Source organism: Dermacentor andersoni, chromosome 4 (assembly GCF_023375885.2).
Source record: "Dermacentor andersoni chromosome 4, qqDerAnde1_hic_scaffold, whole genome shotgun sequence".
NCBI classification, from domain to species: Eukaryota; Metazoa; Arthropoda; class Arachnida; order Ixodida; family Ixodidae; genus Dermacentor; species Dermacentor andersoni.
Genome location: NC_092817.1, coordinates 179,988,138 through 180,009,727, shown reverse-complemented (window position 1 = coordinate 180,009,727; position 21,590 = coordinate 179,988,138). Strand labels below are relative to the sequence as shown.

Genomic DNA, 21,590 nt, shown 5'->3' with positions numbered 1-21,590 from the left:
GGACCCCATTCACACAAAGGTTGCGCTTCGCGTGCCCAACCACGATTCGCTAACTGCGGTGGACCTCATCAGGCACAGTAAGGAAGATGCCCGAAGAAAAAGCAAGCTGCACTTGCACATGCAGTAAAACAGTACAAGAAAAAGCCCCATCGTGGCGAGAGTCCCCTATAATTCCGAGGTGGTATTTACGAGCCTGAATTCTGTCGACGGGAATGCGTCCCACCGCGCAGTGACGCAATAAGAAAGAGACTTGTCGAACCTAACATAATACAAGGTGGACAAACGCCAAAAAAGACCTATGCTTCAGCTGCTCTGGAATTACGAGAACCAACCAAGCCACTGCACAAGACCTCACAAGACCGCACATTTAGTCCACCTGCCACTGCGTTCCAGAACAACCCGGAAGTTCATATACATGCTTCGTCCCGAAAACAAGTGAACTTAATATCGCGAATTTGATAGGACTTATCCCATTAGGAGCAATCAAAGCTCTTCTTCGCGCTAATCCTGCAGTTAGCAATCTGCGTGAGGCTGAGGCTGGTATGGCTCTCGAGCCCCTAGTGACAGCCTCTTAGGCGTCCCACCGTAATTCTTCGATAAACCAGCAATTACTTCTTCGGGAACCTCAAAGCCAGCGGTGACCACACACAGTCATCTGAAATCCTGTAATATCTTAACTGGAATGTGTGATATCTGCGTTCGAATCTGTCTGATTTTCGACTCCTTTCAAGTACTTACAAACTTCCTTTTGTGATAATATCCGAGTCCCGTGTCGACCAGACCTTCGGATAAGCTGTTATCGTTTCCTCTATCCTCAGCGGATGAATGTTATCAGCCGGCTACAAGTTGGCTTCCGCAACGACGTTCCTATAACCGAGACAATTGTCTTCCCACATAACACGAACGAGTACACCTGCGGAAAAACAATCAATGGCAATCAGACGTTTAATTTATTAGCTGCCTACTTGGAGCCAGGAGCAGTTTTCGATGTGCTAAGACTGGAAAATTTAATCCCAAGAACTCCTGGTCCACACATTCTCTGTGACAATCTTAACACGCATAACATAATTGTGGGTAGCATGCGCACTTGTTCGCTAGGCTATAGGATAGATCGAGGAAATTAAACGATGCTATCATTATTTACCTGAACAGACCGCAAGACACCAGCTGCATTGATATATTATTTGTGTCAAGGTCTATTATTAAAAGACTAAGCCGATGCATTGACTTCAAGACAAGGGGCGGGGACCGCTATCGAATTCTTGTAACGGATTTTCTATTATAAATTCCTTCACTTAAAGTAGAAATACTGGCACGTTTTTAGAGATAACTCTAGCTGAAGTATTACATCTGCAACTGGAGACAGCGAACATGCGCCGACATTTCCTCATTGCATGAATAAGACATCGCGCAATACATTCCAGCACCCTGATATTGCTGCTAATGATGAAGAGTATGAGCGCCTTCGCGCTATCGGAAGACGTGTGGAGCGAAAAGCACTGCCTACTAAGGATCTTGAAGATCTGCCTGCTTCTCAACGAGTACAGTGCTGTCTAAGATGGTATCGCACAAAATAGTCTGCAACTATGGAGAGAAGTCGGCGCGCCGCTAGATGTACGTGAACCTGCGGCTAGTATCTCGCGTGTCATCAAACCATGCGGCTGCCGACCCAGCACTTATGCCCTTTCAAGGTGCTCTCATTACACGAAGGACTAACCGTGAAATAAACTGCAGAATATTACTATAGGCTTATTTCTGGAGCTGGGCATCGTGGTGCACACAACGTGTCTTCGGCTGATAGACATCCACTGCGAACGTTTATCAAGCCATAAGCGTCCCCTTCGCCATGCGATAACATTCAGCGGCTGTAGCTCATACCAATGAAAAGTATACTCCCGGCACTCATAAAGTCAACAATGGAGTTATCACGCACCTTTACCGCCACTGCCGCCTCCGACTGCTGGAAATGTGCAGTACATCGTGGACAAGTGGTACAAGGCCTGCCGAACGGAAACTCGCTAATATTGCCCCTGTCATTAAGCATTCAAAACAGCCGAGCAGTTACGCATTTTCCAGACCTATGGCTCTCATCACCTGTGCTGGGAAACTAATAGAAAAAAATATTCATAGGCGAATAACAGGGTTTCTTGAAATCCTAGGCATCTATTCCAGAAGAATGAATGGCTTTAGACAATTGATCAGCACTGGACAAAATAATATCCGTGATTTTCTCCATGAAGAGAATTTAAAGGGCCCCTCACCAGGTCTGGCCGTTTTGAGCTGACAAACGCCGTGCATAGAATCCACTGTAACGATTGTGTCTGCTAAGTATTACATTGCTACGCGCCCCGAAAAAGCTCGAATTTCAAACCGAACGCCATTTGCCTTTTTCCTCGGGGGCGCTGTGCTCCCAGCCGGGCAGTCGACGTATATCGCACATGTGCGGCTACGTAAATCGCACTGCTGTGACGTCACCCGTAGCGACAGGTGACTTCGCGAAATTTCGAGGCAACATCTGTATTTGGGTAATCTGGTGCTTCAATTGACGAATTAAAGGTGAGAAATAATAAAACACAAACCGAATTTACGCGTGTTCTTCTATTAGTTCGCACCGCAGCAAGAGAGATATATGTAATTCCGTTTTGTCTGCTTGTTCCTACGTCTTGCAGTCGCGTGCTCAGACAAAGAAACCATGCTATTTTTCTACCCTGTTAGAGGGAGCGACCATGCTCTCTGAACCACTTGTTTCTACCTCAGTACGGACGGACGAAAAAAAAAACACTTTATTGAATGAAGGACCTGCGAAGTTTCCAGCCCGGCGTAGGCCACCCGGGCATTGTGTGCGGTCAGGTAGAGCTTTTCCACCGCTGCCCGGGCCCGATGAATTGTCCATGGTTGATCGTGTAGTTACGAGCTAGTCAGAGCGCTTAGCCATCACTCCTGGGGAAGGTCCGGTTCTATGTTGTAATCTACGTATGTTGCTCCGATCTCTGTGCATTCCTTTAAGGTGCGTACATGCCGGCGTGCTCGTCCTTGCAGAGCTTGCAGCTCGCTTCTGGGTATTGTCTGGAATTTACTCTGTTTAAGTGTGCTGGGTTTCGGAAGGTACTGCTTTGCAACCTTCTACAAAAGCATAGAAAGGTGGGCGAGTTGGTACGGTAACATGATCTTGGATTGTAGCGCCAAGTGAACACGGACACAGAAAGGAGCAGGACCTTCTCCAATCTGTTTTTTGAGACCCGCCGAGTTGTTTGTGCGATTGTGGGTATGCTTCTCTTTGTTTAGTATAATGTGTCAGCATGTCTTGGCCCTTGACCAGTCGGTCCCTGTTGTCTTGTATCGCCAATTCGTTGTCATCGCCTCCTCCGTGTTCTCCGTCGCCACCACCACAGTGCTCCCCCCAACCGTGTGGTGTTTCGGGTTATTGGGCCGTCGCTGTCTGAGTTGCGGTGGGTTAGTTCTCGCGCGGCTTGGTGGGCCTTCTCGTTGAGGTTGGGAGGGGTGCTTGGACCTTTTGTGGTTACTTCCCCTATATGTGACGGGATCCATATGAAGCATTTGGTTGTGATGTTGCCGTTGTTGAAGTCTTGTGCTCTGCGTTTCAGAATTTCGGCCGCGTCGGTGGAGATTCAGCCCTCTGTGAAGTTCCTGATGGCCGTCTTGGAATTGCTGATTACTGTACTGTCTAGTTGCCGACCGTTGATTAGAGCCAATGCGATTGCCATTGTTTCTTCTGCATGCGATGATCTGGTCCTTACGGAGCCCGCAGTCACAGCCTTTCCTTTTGTGTCTACTAGCCCGCCTCTCCCTGTTAAAAATTGCGAAGAGGGAGGCACCTCGTCACCGCCAACATCCCCATTGTCGTCTCGGTTTCGGGGGTACCGGGTGGCGACTACGAAGAGCGCCCTCTCCCGCGCACCGTGATTTTTGAGGATCGTTTCCTTGTGGCACTTTGTCTTCTTGACATTGTGCACGGGGTGCGCATTCTTCGGGGTGTTTTAAGTGTTTATTGCGGCTCGGACGTTCGGGTGAATCTCCATCTTGGGGCCCTTCATTCCGTGGTGGTTATTGCGGATTTTCTCCATGATTTCGCTGCCCGCCTTGGTTCCGGAGAGTATTTCGAGTTGCACTATCCTCTGTACTTCAAGGATTTCGTCCAGCATGTCGTCTATCCCGAGTTGTAGTACCCTTTCGTTTTGTTGTACATTGTTAGCGACTCAGTGCAGTTCTGTACGCTTTTATAATGAGCGCGTTGATATGGTCTTTCTCAGCCTTGTTGCAGTAGACGAATGCCGTCACTGACGCAACGTGTCTGATTGCGTACACCTGGAAGGGGCGTAGCACGTTTCTTAATGCCCTTTCTGCTGCTGGAGACTCTCTGCATTAGCCTAACAGTCGCCATGACTTTCTTTTAAAGGTGCGTTATGGTTTCCGCGTTTGTTCCTCGGGCTTCGATCCAGAGACCTAGCGAATCTGATTTTTCGGACCATGGGTATTTCCGTGCCTTTTCTCGTGGTTGTTGTGATTCCCCTATTGTGCAGTTCTGATATTTCTGTGGACGGCTCGCCTAGCCTCCTGAGGCAATAGAGTAGCAGTTTCGATTTCTCAAGCGAGCTTTCTAGTCCGTTGCCCTGAAGGTGAATCTCGATTGCCTCCACCGACCCTTGAAATCTGTTCTCTGCCTCGCCGTCACTTGTATCCATCGGGGTCCAAATCGTAATGTCGTGTGCATAAACTGTGTGATTAATGCCTTCTATTCGCTCCAGTTTTTCCGATAGCCCTAAATTGAACGAGGTTGAAGAGCATCAGGGACACAATGGTCCCTTGCGTGTGCCCGCGCTGGCCATGTCCACTTGCATGCTCTTTTCTTCGTCCAGTTTGATTTGATCTGTTCTTCCGTAAGGAACTTTTTGATATAATTATGCGTTTGTTCGCCCAGCCTGAGTTGCGCGATTCAGTCGAAGATGGCCGCAAGCTCAACCCTGTCGACGGCCTTCTTTAGATCGAGTCCAAGTATCGCCCTGAAGCCTTGCCCTGTATAGTCTATTAGTTGCTCCTTGAGTTGTATCACGGCGCCTTGGGTAGAGAGCCCTCTTCCGAAGCCAATCGTGTTGTTGCGGTATGTGTCGTTGGACACCTGGTAGCCGTTAAAGGGACACTAAAGGCCAATAATAAGTCGAAATTGATTGTTTAATTACCGTTGCAGAAACCTCGCAACGCTTGTTTCGGGTCAAGAAAGAACTTAGTTTACGAGAAAATTGCATCTGAATGGTCCGAGTGCCTTTTTCGAAATTCAAATGTCCTGCCTCCCAAGCGGGGGAGTGCTGACGTTGCGTACGCCATCATCGCCCTTTACTGCCGTCGGTGATTGAAACGGCTCCCGACAGACGGCGGCACCGAGCCAAGACAGAGCGGTGGATTCGCCGCTGGAGCTGCTTTTTGGGCAAGTGGCGTACACATGTAGGGCGTCCCACGACATCCCATGTATGCTGAATTCTCTGCTACTTGCAGTTTATGCGAGTTTCGCGAGCCAGAAAAACCAGCGCAGCACTACGCCGTAGCCAAGCTACTGAAACGCGAAAAGGTGGGCGGCGCAGAGACTAGCGAAAACGAAAGCTTTCGACCGCCCACGTCATTGTCAAAGGCAATTTAAATTAGTTCTTTCTTCTAAAATTCAAATAGAATTAGATAAGTAGCATTTCATTTCGTCTTCTAATACAGTACAATTATGTTTTCTGCAACGAGTGGTTGGGTACTATTGACAGAATTTAACTGAGAAGTTCTTTCGTCCTCAGGCAAATGCTTGAATGTCGTGGGGGAGTCTCTAATCATGTCCTGCATTTACCTCGATTTCTCTTATTTAGGCCCTGTTCACGATAATGTTGACGCCTTAGAGACTCTGAAGCACGAACTTATCGCTTTAGCTTGACGTAATATTTGCCATTCATCATCATCGTCATCATCATCAACAACAACAACAACAACAACATCATCCTCAGCAGCAGCAGCCTGGTTACGCCCACTGCAGAGCAAAGGCCTCTCCCATACTTCTCCAATTACACCGGTGTTGTACTAATTGTGGCCATGTTGTCCCTGCAAACTTCTTAATCTCTTCCGCCCACCTAACTTTCTGCCACCCCCTGCTACGCTTCCTTTCAGTTCGAATCCAGTCCGTAACCCTTTATGACCATCGGTTATCTTCCCTTCTCATTACATGTCCGGCCCATGCCCATTTATTTTTCTTGATTTCAACTAAGGTGTCATTAACACGCACTTGTTCCCTCACCCAATCTGCTCTTTTCTTATCTCTTAAGGTTACACCCATCATTCTTCTTTCCATAGCTCGTTGCGTCGTCCTCACTTTAAGTAGAGCCCTTTTCGTAAGCCTCCAGGTTTCTGCCCCGTACGTCGGTACTGGTAAGACACAGCTGTTATATACTTTTCTCTTGAGGGATAATGGCAACCTCCTGTTCATGATCTGAGAATGCCTGCCAAACGCACCCCAGCCCATTCTTATTCTTTTAATTATTTCAGTCTCATGATGCGGATCCGCAGTCACTACCTGTCCTAAGTAGATGTGTTCCCTTACCACTTCCAGTGCCTCACTACCTATCGCAAACTGCTGTTCTCTTCCGAGACTGTTAAACATTACTTTAGTTTTCTGCAGATTAATTTTTAGACCCACCCTTCGGCTTTGCCTCTCCAGGTCAGTGAGCATGCATTGCAGTTGGTCCCCTGAGTTACTAAGCAAGGCAATATCATCAGCGAATCGCAAGTTACGAACGTATTCTCCATTAACTCTTATCCCGAATTCTTCTCAATTCAGGTCTCTGAATGCCTCCGGAACCCTACTGAACTCTACTATGGATGGATGGATGTTATGCGCGTCCCCTTTGGAACGGGGCGGTGGGTTGCGCAACCAAGCTTTTGCTATTATACTGCCTAATGTGCTACTTAGGTTAAACAATAAAAAGAGAAAAAAGACACTATAGACTACCCCACTCAAATTTTCTGATCCCCTATTTTGAACTGTGCTTTTGTACGTTTCCGTTTTTTTCGTGTCCCTACTTTTCTTCCACCAATCCTCTAATCGTCTCTTGTATAAAGGGACACTAAAGTAAAAAATCATTTCTTCTGCATCAGTAAATTACCGTTCTACAACACCAAAAATATCACTTTTACAACGATAAGACGTTTGGTAAGCCAGAAAAAGCACAAGAACGAAATACGGGTGGCGACGCCTAATTATTTTCCCGCACCTGGGGGCTGTGACGTCTTGGATTTTGATGGCATCTTCTAGGGCCTATTAATTATATATAGCGGTACAGACTGACTACATTGTGTTCTAAAAGAACCAAATATTAAACCTGGCAAGTTTCGGGAACCTTTATTCTGCCAACGCGGCCGAAATGCGAAAAGATGCTTTGGAATTTCTGACGTCACGCTGACGTACCGGCACTGGGGTTTCGGCGTGACATTCAAATACTGCTACTTGGACCATCATTTCCTCATCTAATAATCAAATTATTTTTTGAAATGACTTCCTGCAGTGTTCTCAAGCAATGCTTCATTAGTCTAAAGTGATTTACAATTTCGCTTTAGTGCCCCTTTAAGACCGGCAAGCTAGCTCCACCTGCTGGAGGAGCCGGGAAGCTACCGGCGACTCCACTGCCGCCGCACGGCGGAATCGGTAAGCAGTCGACGGCGCCACCACACGACGAGGCCGGTGTTGGGTGGCTAGAATCGGGAGGTGTGAAGACCGCATTGCCGACACCATTGCCTAGCGAGTCCTCGCTGCGCGTTCCTGCCACTGGGGGGGAGAATTTGGCGCTTCCATTGGGGGCGCCGTGAGTCTGTCAGTCTCGTAGGCCGCGGCGCTGCGCAAGGTAGCTCTCGTGGTATAGTGCAGCTCTGTTAAGCTTTTACAGAACTGCACGAGGTTTTACAGCTTGGCAAAGCTGTAAAACCTCATGGAAGAGAAAGTACCACATCAATTGCCACGGGAGGAAATGTGTCCCCTGTACATTTGGAGGCGCTGCTGTCGGAGTACCAGCTGCTCCCAGAAATCGAAGGAACAGCCTTGGACAACACTGCACTACATGTCGAAGCAAAAGAAGCCACAGAAGTTGCCTGGGACCATGTGGACTATGTGGAGAAACACAGTGATGCACGCCTGGTTTATTACATTGGTGGCTACGTAGCCAGGTAGCGCATCATTTTAACTGATTGCAAGGCATGTAGGGACGTCTGCCTTGTGATAAGAGAAAGTACCACATCAATTGCCAGCAGAAGCTTGCAAACAGTGGGACATGGGGGGGGGGGGGGGGGCGGAGGGAGGCCTTCTGTGCCCATCAGTCTGCCTCTACAACCTTATAGACTCTCGAGGGCAGACTCATTCGTGCATTTAGCACTACACGACTGCATGCAAAAGGGGTCAAGGATTTCTTGCCAGTAGCAGCCAATGTGCCCCTGATTGGCTGCATGGAGCATTCCACTCCACTAACACGATGGCTCGCTAAGTTTTAATGCATCACGTGCTCGCTTTTCGCTCAAAGGGCTAAACTAGTGTGCTCCTCACAACACAGTCAAAAGGGTTAAGCCGCGTGCATTGTAAAAAAAATGTTATGCTCTGCAATGACTGTGCTATTTGCAATAAACTCGTATTAAGTCATCAGCGTTTTGTACTTTTTGAAATTCTTTTACCACATTGCTGATATGTTGCATTGACTTCCTCCCTTTAAAGCTACCTATCCGCGGTCACTACCTGCCCTAAGTAGGTAGGTGTATTCCCTTACCACTTCCAGTGCCACGCTGCCTATCTTAAACTGCTGTTCTCTTCCGAGACTGTTAAACATTACTTTAGTTTTCTGTGGATTAATTTTTAGACCCACCCTTCTGCTTTGCATCTCTAGGTCAGTGAGCATATTTACAATCGCAAATATGTGACTAATGTGCACGCGACCCATTCAAAGCTGTTCCAACGCATTGGCCTTCTACGGTGGTTCCTATGAACTGGACTTCCGGCATGGCATGAGCGCGCCAACCTCAGCAAAAGGCGGATGCAAAAGTCCTCCTCGCTGTATCGGCTGCGCGGTCGGTGCTCGCAGTTTCTACATGCAATGAGAGCTGTGAAATACTCCACTAAATTCCCTCGGTATCTACAACGCAGAAAAAAAATACCTGTCAGCATCGAAAGCATTGAAGCTGAAAAACTAAAGAGCGACAAATCATTTGACCATCCGGAGGTATGCAGACGCTGCGAGAATCTACGGCGCCCGTGCGCTCAGCGCCGTCAAGCGGCAAGAACGCCCTTTGGGACAAGCCTCCAGGGGCCGGTCTTCACACCTCCCCATTCTAGCCACCTTAGCTGGGGCCTGGGGCAACGCCGTCATAGAGTTAGTATAAACAGCTCTAGAGGAAAAGCTGGCCCGTAAAAGTGGGAACCACTAGGGCGCCGCCCTGTTGCTACTGGTCAATGTGGATAGCGCAGTTACTATTGAAAGAGCTGAACACAAGTACAGGTCACCTTATGCTTTGTTATTTAAAAACGCAAACCGATGGCTTCATGAAGGTGATGCGTTAATATTAAGTTTACGGAAAGCGCTTGCTAAGTGCATGACTTATGTGAATCATGATGTACGCATTCATGTAATAAAAAATTACACGAATTTCGGTTTCGAATCTGTTTTTTGGAAGCGTAGTAGTTTCGTACAGTTTAGGTTTGACATGCGATCACGCGTCATCATCGGACGCTATGGCACATTCATGCCTTTTGTGTCACCGAAGCCTCGAAGTACTGTGGCATATACCTTCGCATGCAAGTAAACGAATGTATCTTCTTTTTCAGAACACGACGCGAGTAGACAGCTACTGCGATGCATCACAATCGTTTGAGAAGCGTCAGAGTAGAGAATTTCTTTACATGGGCGGGGGGGGGGGGGGGGGGGGAGAGCGGGGTTTTTATTTGCAGGTTTCCCTTCCGTAGGAAATTGCTGGACAGGCCGACCAGCGCACAGGAATTGTACTGGCAAATCCACAAGCAAGTCATAGAAACTTGAATTGTTGCACTTTGAACAATCATGCTTCTGCAAAAGCCAAAGGAGAAAAACAGCCTGATGCCGAGTATTTCTGTGCCACGAAGCAATAAAGAGGTGAGTGCCTAATATGAACGAAATCAATTGCATAAACCCACATATTATTAGCGTAGGTGTTTTATTAACTGTGTAATATTTTGAACACTTCCTTGCATGCCATTTCTTGTGGCATAACTTTTCTCGTCACAAATATGTCCAGCGAATCTACTTCCATGATCGACTCCGGGCCTGTGGGACGGTTCACTTGCACTTGATGCTGAGTCTTTTACATGTATCCATAAATAGCAGATATGCACGTCAGATCCCTACGAGCATTTTCAAAATTCAATTATTTTAGACAACAGGCACATATATGCAATACTGACATAAACTCAGATACCACTAAGCAGCTGGGGCACATTCTTGTTGGGTATACTCGCAGGTAAAATAAGTAGATCATGTGGACAGCTCCAGCTCATTTTCCTTAAATCAGTGAAGTAACTTTTTTCTCGCGCACCGATTATTTTGCTGTATAAGCAAGAGAACCCACCATGTCCGTGTGACATATCTTGTGCATCACACTAATATGTGCTTTAATTTACCAAGTCAGATTAGTTACTTTTATGGCTCATTCAGTCAAATCACACTGAAAGCTGCATTCATCAATCTTCTATTGGATTTCGCAAATGTTTAATGAAACATGCTGCCCTGTTATGCAGATATGCAATGTCAAGCCCTTCTGTGTGTTCCAAAGGTAAAATTTAAGCTCTATATTGAAGAAGACATTTCTTGTCCGAAACAACAAGCAAAAATGGTGAATGTATAGTATCAGAAGCCCAAGATAAAGAAATTTTGAGAAGTGTCGGATGATATTAAGGGAAAGAATGGTATCTGAAAATGCAAGATTCTTTAGTAGAGGTCAAGCAACTCAATTTAGGTAAAATACTCCGAAAAATTATACGAGTGATGGGATGGCAAACAATGGGTCAGGAAATGCGTTGTTTTTCTGCAAAACAAAAGCTGATGCTTGTCATTACATAAGTCATTTTAGCATCATGAGACTTCTGCTTGATAAAATCAGAAACAAAAACCAAAAACCAAAAAAGAAGACACGCAAAAATAAAAATCAATTTAATGATGCTCTGTCCACACTGGGATAAATAAAAAGAAATCGATCACATCTAATACAGACATATCAGACGCCTTGTGAAACACTAAAGAATAAATTCAGTTTCGAGCTATGTATGGCACTTGCTGCATAGATGTGGGGACCTTGTACCAATAGGGATGGTTACCAGTGCATTTAGAAATTGAAAGCATTCATGCAGACAAGGATGATTCTTCATGTTTTTCGCTACCACTTCAAATGCCTCCACCAAGTGTTACATGTACATGGACGTTGTGAAGAAGTTACAGGGTGTCTTAAGAAAGACGACGAAAGGACGAGGGGAGAAAATAAAGAAGATGGTTAACACCATAGCCTAGCCCTACTGTATATTATTACAAATTACGAAAAAGTGAGAGGGCCCAAAACGGTTGAAGAACTTCTGCAGGGAATGCGAAACGTCTACCTACCAGACTCGGGACCCCAGCGGAAGCTCATGATGACTGGTGCAAGGTGCCCAACTGCCACACGAGCTGATGAAAGACGCCCGCTTGCAAGTTGGAAGTCTTCCGCTTCTCCTGTGTCCTTTCTGACTGACCAAGGAGGCTCAAGCCAACACGAATAGTAAGATGCTGTGACAAAAAACTAAATAAAGAGGGCTTTGCTTCCGCCTGGAGGCACCAAGATAAGCTGTTTATTTGTCGCATGCAAACCTCTTGTATATATCTGTTTTTGTTGATGGAAAGGAAAGGAGAGCGTTAGTTGACAGTGGAGCAAGCATCACAATTATAAATGCCCCTATTGTTGAGACTGAGAATGTACAACTGGGACGGGCTGTGGAAGTACAAGGGTACGACGGAAGGCGAGATATTCGTGATAAATGGACATGTTTAACCATATCCTGTCTCGGCAAAAGTGTTGCTACGCAGGCGCTAGTACTCGACGGAGTACCCTATGAATTACTCCTATCGCGCCCAGCCATCGGTGCACTTCGCCTTAACATCTACTAGACTGGTGAAGTAACTACGGATGAAAAGCGGCACAATCTCAACGTTTCTTGACCTCCTTCTTCGAGGAGCCTGCGGCAGACATCGTCAGGTGAAGATGTTAAGAAGCTTTACCCGGAATTGCAATGCTTGAAGAGATATCCCAAGGGAACTACAAAGTTTTAGGCACCATTTAAGTTAGGTGATACTACAGTGGTGAGAAAAAAGCCATATAATATGTCGCAGGAGAAGAGATTATGGCTGAAGAACGAGCTTCAAAAGATGTTGGATGCACAGATAATTCATCCATCCACGTCGACATTCACGTCGACCATCGCTTTTGCACCTAAGGAAGATGGAAGCCTCTGACTCTGCATGGATTACAGGCAAATTAATAAGCAGACAGAGCTTTTTCCTTTTCCTATGCCACGAATAGACTCTATCATAGACGAGACGGGTGGCTGCAGAGCGTTTCCCGCGTATTGATTTATGTATAGAATTTGGGCAAGTTCCACATTATGAAGAATACAAGAAATACTCTGCCTTCATAACGCCTTTTGACATCTATGAGTGTAATCGACTGTCGTTTGGATGGAAGAATTCATCCTCTTGTTTCCAGAAAATGATAAAGGACGTCTCGCGACCGCTTCTTGGGAAGTTTTACAACGCGTACATCGACGATATAATAATTTACTCTCGCAATGAGGAGGAGCACTCAGAGCATCTTGCTTGTGTACTTCAAACACTGAGTGATGCGGAGCTCAAGATTAATGACAAGAAAAGTGAGCTTTGCCAAAGAAATGTTGTGTTTCTAGGTAGAGTATTTGATGGACCAAGCAAGACAACAAAGCAGGAATCACTCAAACTAATATCAAAATTGCAGAAACCGTATGACCTACACTCTTTGCGGGTATTTCTCGGTTTCGCGGGACATTTTCGGGCTTTCATTAGAGATTATACCACGAAAACAAAGCGCCTCACAGAAATGACCAAGAAGAATCGTCATTGCGGTGGAGTGTGGTTCCGTTTATCAAAGCCTTGTGAGCATCATGTCGCCTGACTCAATTCTGACGCTTCCAGGCTTCAAGTTGCCCTTCGAGCTGAACACCGACGCTTCTCATTGCGGCACAGGCGCAGTGCTTTATCAGGAGGTTTCAGAAGCTCCACGGAGCGGGCAACAAAAGGTCGTGGGATATTATTCGCATACATTCTCGAAAGCACAACTGAGTTACACGACTACGGAGAAAGAAGCTTTGGAAGTCCTAATGGTCGTGCGCTGATTTAGACCTTACCTGGATGGCAGGAGCTTCACGCTCTTTACCGATCACCAAGCCTAATATATCCTTAACCTCGCAGAGCCTAGAGGAAAAATTTCGCGGTGGGTGAGTGAACTCCAGCAGTTTGTGTACGTGGTTCATCACGGACCTGGAGAGCACCTGAAGGATGCAGACGCATTCTCCAGACTCACGGTAACCACAGATAAGGAGGCTGTCCGCGCAACTCTGCTGTGGGATAGAACTGAAGAACTGGAGTTCCACGATGGAAAGATCGTTGTCCCGGAAACAATGGTGCCTCGAACCTTGGAACTTTATCATGACTCCCCGGATTCTGGCGGCCACGACGGGTTATGGCGAACTTATCGCAAGATTCTTCAGCGTTTCCGGTGGAAACACTTGAAAAATGGCGTCCAGCGGTACGTCCAGCTTTGCCATCAATGTCAAGTCCATAAAGTAAAGTACCTTCAGAGAACAGAAGAAATGGTCCTACCTCGAAATTCTGACTTAACGTTTGAAGTCATCCAGGTGGCTTTTGCAGAGCTTAAGAGAAAGGCTACAGGAGTAAGAAAAACACAATCTTTCCTAGTGCCAATAGACCAGTGCACTAGAATAGTGGCCACACGACCGGATAGGGAAGATGCAAATAGTACGATTGCCCTTTTGAGCCGAGATATCTTTAATAATACCAAAGTAGTAATATCGAACAATGGGCCAGCATTTGTAAGCGAGCGTCTGCAAGAGTGGGTGAAGGAACGAGGAGTTGTTTTGCGACGCTGCGCGCCCTATCATCCTGCAGGAAATGGCATGGCTGAAAGAATCACACAAGACTTGAAACAGTTTATTTACATGTATCCCAGTTTCAAAGGCGGATGGAACTGCTGCTTGGAGGCCGCTGTAGCTCATCACAATCGGTCGCACACTGCGAGTATTGGCTGTAGTCTCTAATTCGCAGCATTTGGAAAGACACCGGTGCTCCCTGCTGATCAACAGCTTGGTATTTTGCAGTGCAAAAAGGTGCTCTCGAGAGAGTTGGTTACGTCAGCCGCCTGCAATTGTGCGAGGAGCGGAAAACTGAAAGCTTACCAGCGATACCGCGAAGATATGAAGAGGCAGTTCGACCACCGCCACAACACGTGGATACGCTGTACACAGCTGAACAATTTAGTACTCATCAGAAAAGGTCTTCTGGGTAAGAAGCAGGTGTACATGGGACCGTATCGCGTGGTACAAACTGCAGTGCAAAAAGGTGCTCTCGAGAGAGTTGGTTACGTCAGCGGTGACGGCGTGCTCCAGTTTGAAACCATTGGGAACGCATTTGTGTATCATCCCAGGAGGGATGAGTCTTCAAAGAGGGGTAGTGTACGTGGACGTTGTGAAGAGGAAGTTACAGGTTGTTTTAACGAAGACGACGAAGGGACGAGGGGAAGATAGAATAAACTTTAATGTCCAACGGAAAAGGTGATCTACCCACCCCCCGACACGCAGGTCAGGGGGCGAGTGCCGCCGCCTCAGATGCAGGCTGGGAGGTCTTGGGTCCCAGCAGCCTCTTCAGGCAGTTGGACGAACCGGGGCTGGAGCTCAGAGTCAGAGCTGCGCAGCAGGGTCTCTCAGGTGTCTCTACTACCTATTTTGTGTGTTCCCCCGGGAGAGTACGGACATTCCCATATTATGTGGTCGAGGGTCCCTCTCGCCCCACAAAGATTACATTTATCGCTCCTGGCCTCGGGGAACATGTGGTTCGCCATAACCGGGTGCGGATATGTATAAGTTTGTAGTCGTCTCCACGCGACTGCTTGTCTGTTGTTTAATTTTGGGTCTGGCGGGCATACCAGTCTACGAGCCAATCTATAATGCTGCGTGATCTCCCCATATTTTAGCCTGCGCTCTCCGCTACCTCGGTCATCGAGGGGCCCCGTAGCGGCTCGGCGGTAGAGATCTCGAGGCAGCTCGTGGGCCGCCTCGTTGCCGGGGATGGCTTCGTGTGCCGGAGACCAAATTATTTGAATTTTTCTATCTAGCTTTCTCTGGCCTAGGATTCTGGCCGCTAAGGGCGAGATCCTTCACTTGCTAAAATTTTGTATGGCAGTTTTGCTGTCACTGAGGTGAGGGGAAAGAATAAAGAAGATGGCTAACACCATAGCCTAGCCCGACTGTGTATTATTACATCACAATGCTGCACGTAGCGATACTAAGGATCTCACAGCAACACCTGCAGGTAAAAAGCAAAAGCAGTCAAAGTGCTGTTGAATTCTGGACGCTATGTTTGAAAACTTTTAGGCAAGAAGAGTGCAAGAAGCAGACATAAGAACTGCATTCCTGTCAGAAATGTCAGACATTCCTGACATTTGCAGTTGTGAAATATTCCTGCTGAGGACCCAAGTCTTTCTCAAACATGGCAACAGCGCCAATACAGGCTGATAATGTTATGTGTCTCCAAAACAAGACGTGTATCGATCCAATATATATAACCATTGTCATAAGTAGAACAAGACAGGGCTCTAACCAATGTTTTGGAAGCGTCGCAGATGAGTTATGACGCTTGCTATATTCTGTCAGTCCCACATAGAGCGATAAAATGGAAGCTACGTGTGCACACTGGGTAACTTCAGAAAAGCTGAAGTGGCGGTAATCCGCAAGGGAGACCCAGACACGCTCAAGAAATCTTATCAACTGGCGCAGCACGGCATGCGGAGCTGTTTGTGGAGCAGTAAAACCCAGGCTGCGACGGAGGCTCGCTGTCCGCACTTGCCGGGTGTTTCAGGCCTTGGGTGATGCTTCGGACCCAGTCCTGCCGTAGAAGCTTATAACAAGTTTGTTTTGCGCAACGTCAAGCACGCACTTCAACGCGGTGTTCAGTCATGAAAGCTTTAATTAAAGACGGTGTGGTGTACTCCCCATTTCCGAGCGTAGAGATACCCCTGTGCTCGGCATACACAATCGTCAAGCAAGTTCTTGCCAAAAATCCTGAACGACTGGCCTTGGTGAGTGATCATTGACTCCTTTCGAAACTTCAGCGTGATAAAGAAGATATGGGGCCGTATAACGTAAAACTATTCCAATATGTTTTTATTCCAATCTCCTGAAGTCAAATTTGCTTAACCGCCGACGCAAGCATTGGGCAGTCACCCGCAGGGTTGTCCGAACAGACCAATCAAACGCTCTCCTCGATCATAGGAGGTTCCTTTTGTTTGCTGGAAAAACGAATAACATTGCCTACACTTAGCGGCTTGTCTGATCTAATTGGCCCACAGGAGGCGAGGAGCATGCTCAAGTGGAGAGGGATTATATGGGGCCGAGCCACTGCATTGAATATCGATAGCCGGATGAAGAGGGTGCGGCCGGCGTCTACGATTGGTCCGTGTTCTCTTACTTAGCTTGCGGTGGCTCGTCGACAATCGCGGCGGCATGCAATGGAAGCTTAAGAATGACGCTAAAACGAATCCTCAGCAAAGAAAAGTTGGCAGAACGAGGTCGTAAACGTGCCAAAAGTGCTCTAAAACGTTACACAGCCACGCAAAAAGATTTATTATCCGCAATTAAACCCACGCTATCCGGCAGGTGCGAGTCGCCAGTGCTTGAGCGATCGTTAGCAGCAATCTCTTATTCCTTTCGGAATTGGGCAGCCTGCGGCTATTCAGAAGAAAAGTCAGTTTTGTTCGGCATATTAATGCATCTTTATCACGTACACGTCACTTTGACGCGTGAGTTCTTGCGGTTTTGTGACGTCGCGTGACAGGCAGGTGAAGTGGGTGCAGCCCGAATACTTTTAACCAATAGCCGAGGGCTAACGGCAAAAAGGCGTCGAATCAGAAATAACTGTCTTTCTTTTTCTGTAAAATCATGCATAATCAGTGTGTACACATCATATCAGATGGGGAGGTATCGCGGTTTTCGTGACGTCGCGTGACAGACAGGTGGAGTGGGGGTGGTCCAAAAAAGTTTTTGACCAATCGCGATGGGCTGATTGCAGAATTGTAATAGAAAAGTTTGGAATAGTTTTACGTTATAGCGCCCATGGAATTCAAAACATGGACGCCATTCACGATGCAGTCGGCCCCTGCTACTTCGGTAGCCTTTGAACATTGTTTCTCTTTTTACACAAAGACGTTTGTTACTTGTTTGTTATTATTGGCTGTATGTTGAAGGAACAGATTCGCTTGAACACGTGTGCCCACTCGAGCGTCCTGACAGGCGCTTTGCCGTAATCTTATATGTCCCTACCTTGCAGGTGCATTGCCCTCTTGTAGCTTACCAGCAGTGCGCTGTTTACACCACGCGTTCCTTTCCTCACCTGCTAGTGTCATCGGTTGGCCCATGAAAGGCTACCTGACGAAAGCTGTGCCACGGCATAATGTTAGGAAACAGAGTCGCTTGTGTTGCACCCATGGAAAATTATTTCCTGAAATACCTACCGCAGTCAATGGATATTATTTTTGTATAAACTATATCTGCGAATAATATTACAGTGGAGCATTATGAGTTTTAAGTTTCCAAGCATGTGACGTGCTTTCCCGAGTTAATATTTTCGCTCCAAGATTGCTTCATTTTTTTTGCAATTATACACTTTCAAGCACCCTTCCCACTACCCGGCGTCTCATATGGTGGTCATAGTAAGGAAAGCTGGCAGTGGTGCTAGAGGCGTCGCAACACCATCGAGCACACTGAAGGAAAAGCTTTGCCGTTTATAGCATGAGAAGTGTACTGTCCGTTCCACTAAGACCACTGCATGCACCAGAGCGTCGTTTGCAGCTGCGAACCAGGAATGCTAGTGCTTGTTTGCGCGACGCTCATGATATTGTAGCAACACATGACTTTTTAGTTTTTTAGCCGGCAAACGCACTGCGTGTCCGTCCCCATCAATGACGATCTTCTCACTATCCGCGCACGGCATGCACATCGTCAATTTTATTCACCACCACCTACAGACGCCAAGGCCTTCCGACTGCCACGACGACTAGCTTGCTATTCCCAGCGTGCCCCAGCTTTCTGCACTACAAGGTCAACGGATCAAACTATGATCACCACCTTGTGAGCATCCGCTACAACGTTGTCCCTTCTGCTGTCCAGCCTTCCTTCAGCGATTCGACCTGTCCCCTCCGGAACACGGCCGAATCTCTTACCCTCACCATTTCCTCTTTCTGTACTCACTTTTCCTTTCCTCTCAATTTTCCCTCATGACGCAGTACCTTGCTTCCCTTAAGGGTTCCAGGACTAACCGTCTTTTCGTGTTCAGGAGCATTTACCGTCATTGCAGTGGAATCGACGGCGACGGCAACAGCGAAAATGTGCCTCGAGCAATGAAATTATTTCGCAGATGTGATCCCACAATAGAAAAACTCAACCTACCCAGTTTATTCACCGCAGTGCCCACAGCGTGAAGATCGCCAGGAACTGGGTTAGGGCACCTGCGACTGTTTTCTCTGCCTCTCCCACTTCCATGCTTCTTGTTTATGTCGAAACGGCATTAGAGGGGGAAGCTTACAAGAACGTCGTGCATTTCACTTGCACACGCCTTGGAATCGGAACGCATGTAGCCACGCCGATCGCCGTCTTAGCTTTCTGGTAAACTTGCTTTGGCTTACCCATTCAGGCTAACACCAAATTGCAGGAAAAATGTTCTGCCCAGTTTCTTTCGTTTTTATGCGAAGCATATTAACGTAGGTTTCGGGCCTTCGCGCGACGCCCGGCGGTGGCCACCATTGACCCTGAAGTGGGGTCACGTGACATGACGTCACGTGATGACGTCACACAGGCTGCAGATGGGGCCTCATATCGCGCCGTCGGTCGCCTCCCGGCGGTGGCCACCATTGACCTTCAAGTGACCTTCAAGAGGGCCACGTGACATGACGTCACGTGATGACGTCACACAGGCTGCAGATGGGGCCTCATATCGCGCCGTCGGTCGCCTCCCGGCGGTGGCCACCATTGACCTTCAAGTGACCTTCAAGTAGGTCACGTGACAAGACGTCACGTGATGACGTCACACCGGCTGCAGATGGGGCTTCATATCGCGCCGTCGGTCGCCTCCCGGCGGTGGCCACCATTGACCCTGAAGTGAGATCACATGATGTGACGTCACGTGATGACGTCACACCGGCTGCAGATGGGGCCTCATATCGCGCCGTCGGACGTCGCCCGGCGGAGGCCTCCACGCTTCGGTTCGCGCCGTCGCGCGCGACGCGGCGGCGGCGCCGCCATCGCTGCATCACGTGATATGTGACGTCACGCCAGGGATGAAGCGGCGCGCGCCCGCCGTCGCGTCAGTCTCTGTGCCCGCAACCGCACCAGCGTCTTTGCGCCGGGCGTGTATGCGGTCAAGATGCCTCCAAACGCTAAGGATACGCTAAGGTTAAGCCCAGTGGATGCGAAGCATCCACTGGGCTTAACCTTCATAAGCCTCCAATTTTTTAACACGAAAGCGTTTTATGCCTGGCTCCGCCGAAAATGTGTCCCGTGTACGTACGTGCCGGAATTACCATGGCGCTAGTTGCCTGGAATTCGCATGAAATGACGGTATTTTGTGGCTTTGTGAGCTGAAAGCAAAGTGGTTGCAGAACGCCACCAGTTGGTGCTGCTGTCTGCGAGTCATCTCGGTGGACCACCTGGGCGGGCGGCATACAGGGTTGGTGGCGGGCTTGTTCTTTCTGGGGTGACCAGAAAACCAATAGGACGCGCGATGAGGCATGAAGATGTACGTTGAGTGGCACCACATTTTAGATAGCGCTATGGGCCGCGCATCGCAGAAAATTTGTTCTTGGCGTCAGCGAAAATTCCCGTATGTATTTAGGTAAATCTTTATGCCACGCCTTGCTATATGACGTGCGGTATATGCCGGTTATGTTGCCACACCTTTCCATCATTAAGGTTGGTCATACCTTAATTGGCTTACATGCTTGACAAGGTTATTCCTCGTAATTTTGAGAATGTGCACCCACAAACAAACGCCATGAAAAAAAAAAAAACACCGACCGCATATGCCTTTTACGTAATACCTTGACGGACTTAAATAGTAAAAGAAAGAAACAATAACATCAACCTAAAAATGATGCCATTTTTTTTTTGCGTAGCTGCGCACGTTTTTGCGTAGCTGCGCACGCAAGAGGGCACGTTTCTACCAGAAAACACGCCCTCGTGCATGGCGTTTGCCGGCAGCATTTTGCGGCAAAAATTACGGTTACATAAGCTGCAGTTGACGAAAAATGTGACAAGCAGTCAGGCATTTTTCAATGCCATTGCACTCCACTTTTAAAGGCGAAGCGTCCTCCAGTTTTTCATTTCCTTCATGCGGGTGCTCTCGCGTCCATGGCGGGGCTGGCGTTCGTGGGGCGTTGCCTTTTTAGTGGCTACAAAGCGCCATGCGATACCGCCTGGCGGCTTCCGGACTGCTCTTTCGGCGCCCAGCAGCCCTGGCATCGTGTCCTTAGTATTATCGTCATGGCTTTCGCCCTTCCAGCGAAGCTATCACTCAATCAAGCAAAGCTTGTATTGCCGCACTCGCGTCGCTGTCGGTGTTGCCGTACTAAAAGATCCAAGCCACGCGAAAATTAGTATTGCTCGTCAGGCTGTGAATTCGAGCTACCGACCTCCTAGTTGAGAGACCACCACGCTAACCGATTCAGCCACTATCAGTTCATCGCACGTGATCTTTAAATCGGGGTTTTATAGGCATGAAGAAGGGGGGTAGACGCAGCGAAAGGCGCGAGCGAATCACAGGCCTTCCGGAAGAGGGAAAGGGCGTGACCACGTGTTGGCTCGCGTCGCGCCGCCATTTCTCGCCAGTTCAGGCCCGGCAGTCAGATGGGGAGGCCGCGTTTGGTTCGTTCTACCGAAGAGCAGGCTGCGTTGAAGGAAAGGGAGCGAGCCGCGCGTCATGCGTTGGGCCGAACAACAGGCAGCGTTTCATGAACGCCGCCGGGAACTCGCTCGAGATAGGGCTCGTCGTCGACGTGCGGACCTCGCCGTGAGGGAGCGCAAAGCCGAGGCATTACCACAACGAAGAGCCGCGGATCCCGAGCTTCGCTTGCACCCGTCTTCGCAGTAGTGGAATGGAGGACAATTTATTTATTTAGTTATATTGATAAAGTACTGTTATGACTATAAGGGGACTTGTATTTGTGAATGTGCAACGAAGCTTCCGCTTATTTTTTGA

General features: G+C 47.9%; 1 protein-coding gene across 3 annotated transcripts in view; it reads left to right on the top strand.

The window, feature by feature from the left end:
* The first annotated feature begins 16,154 nt into the window (after positions 1-16,154).
* The window catches only part of LOC126530652 (uncharacterized), a 52,096-nt gene continuing 46,660 nt past the window's right edge, over positions 16,155-21,590 (top strand). For all 3 annotated transcript variants that reach the window (XM_055070679.2, XM_050177912.3, XM_072287985.1), the window contains exon 1: positions 16,155-16,422. In XM_055070679.2, the coding sequence (XP_054926654.1) occupies positions 16,300-16,422 (123 nt within the window). In that variant the 5' untranslated portion in view covers positions 16,155-16,299. The remainder of the gene's footprint in view (positions 16,423-21,590) is intronic.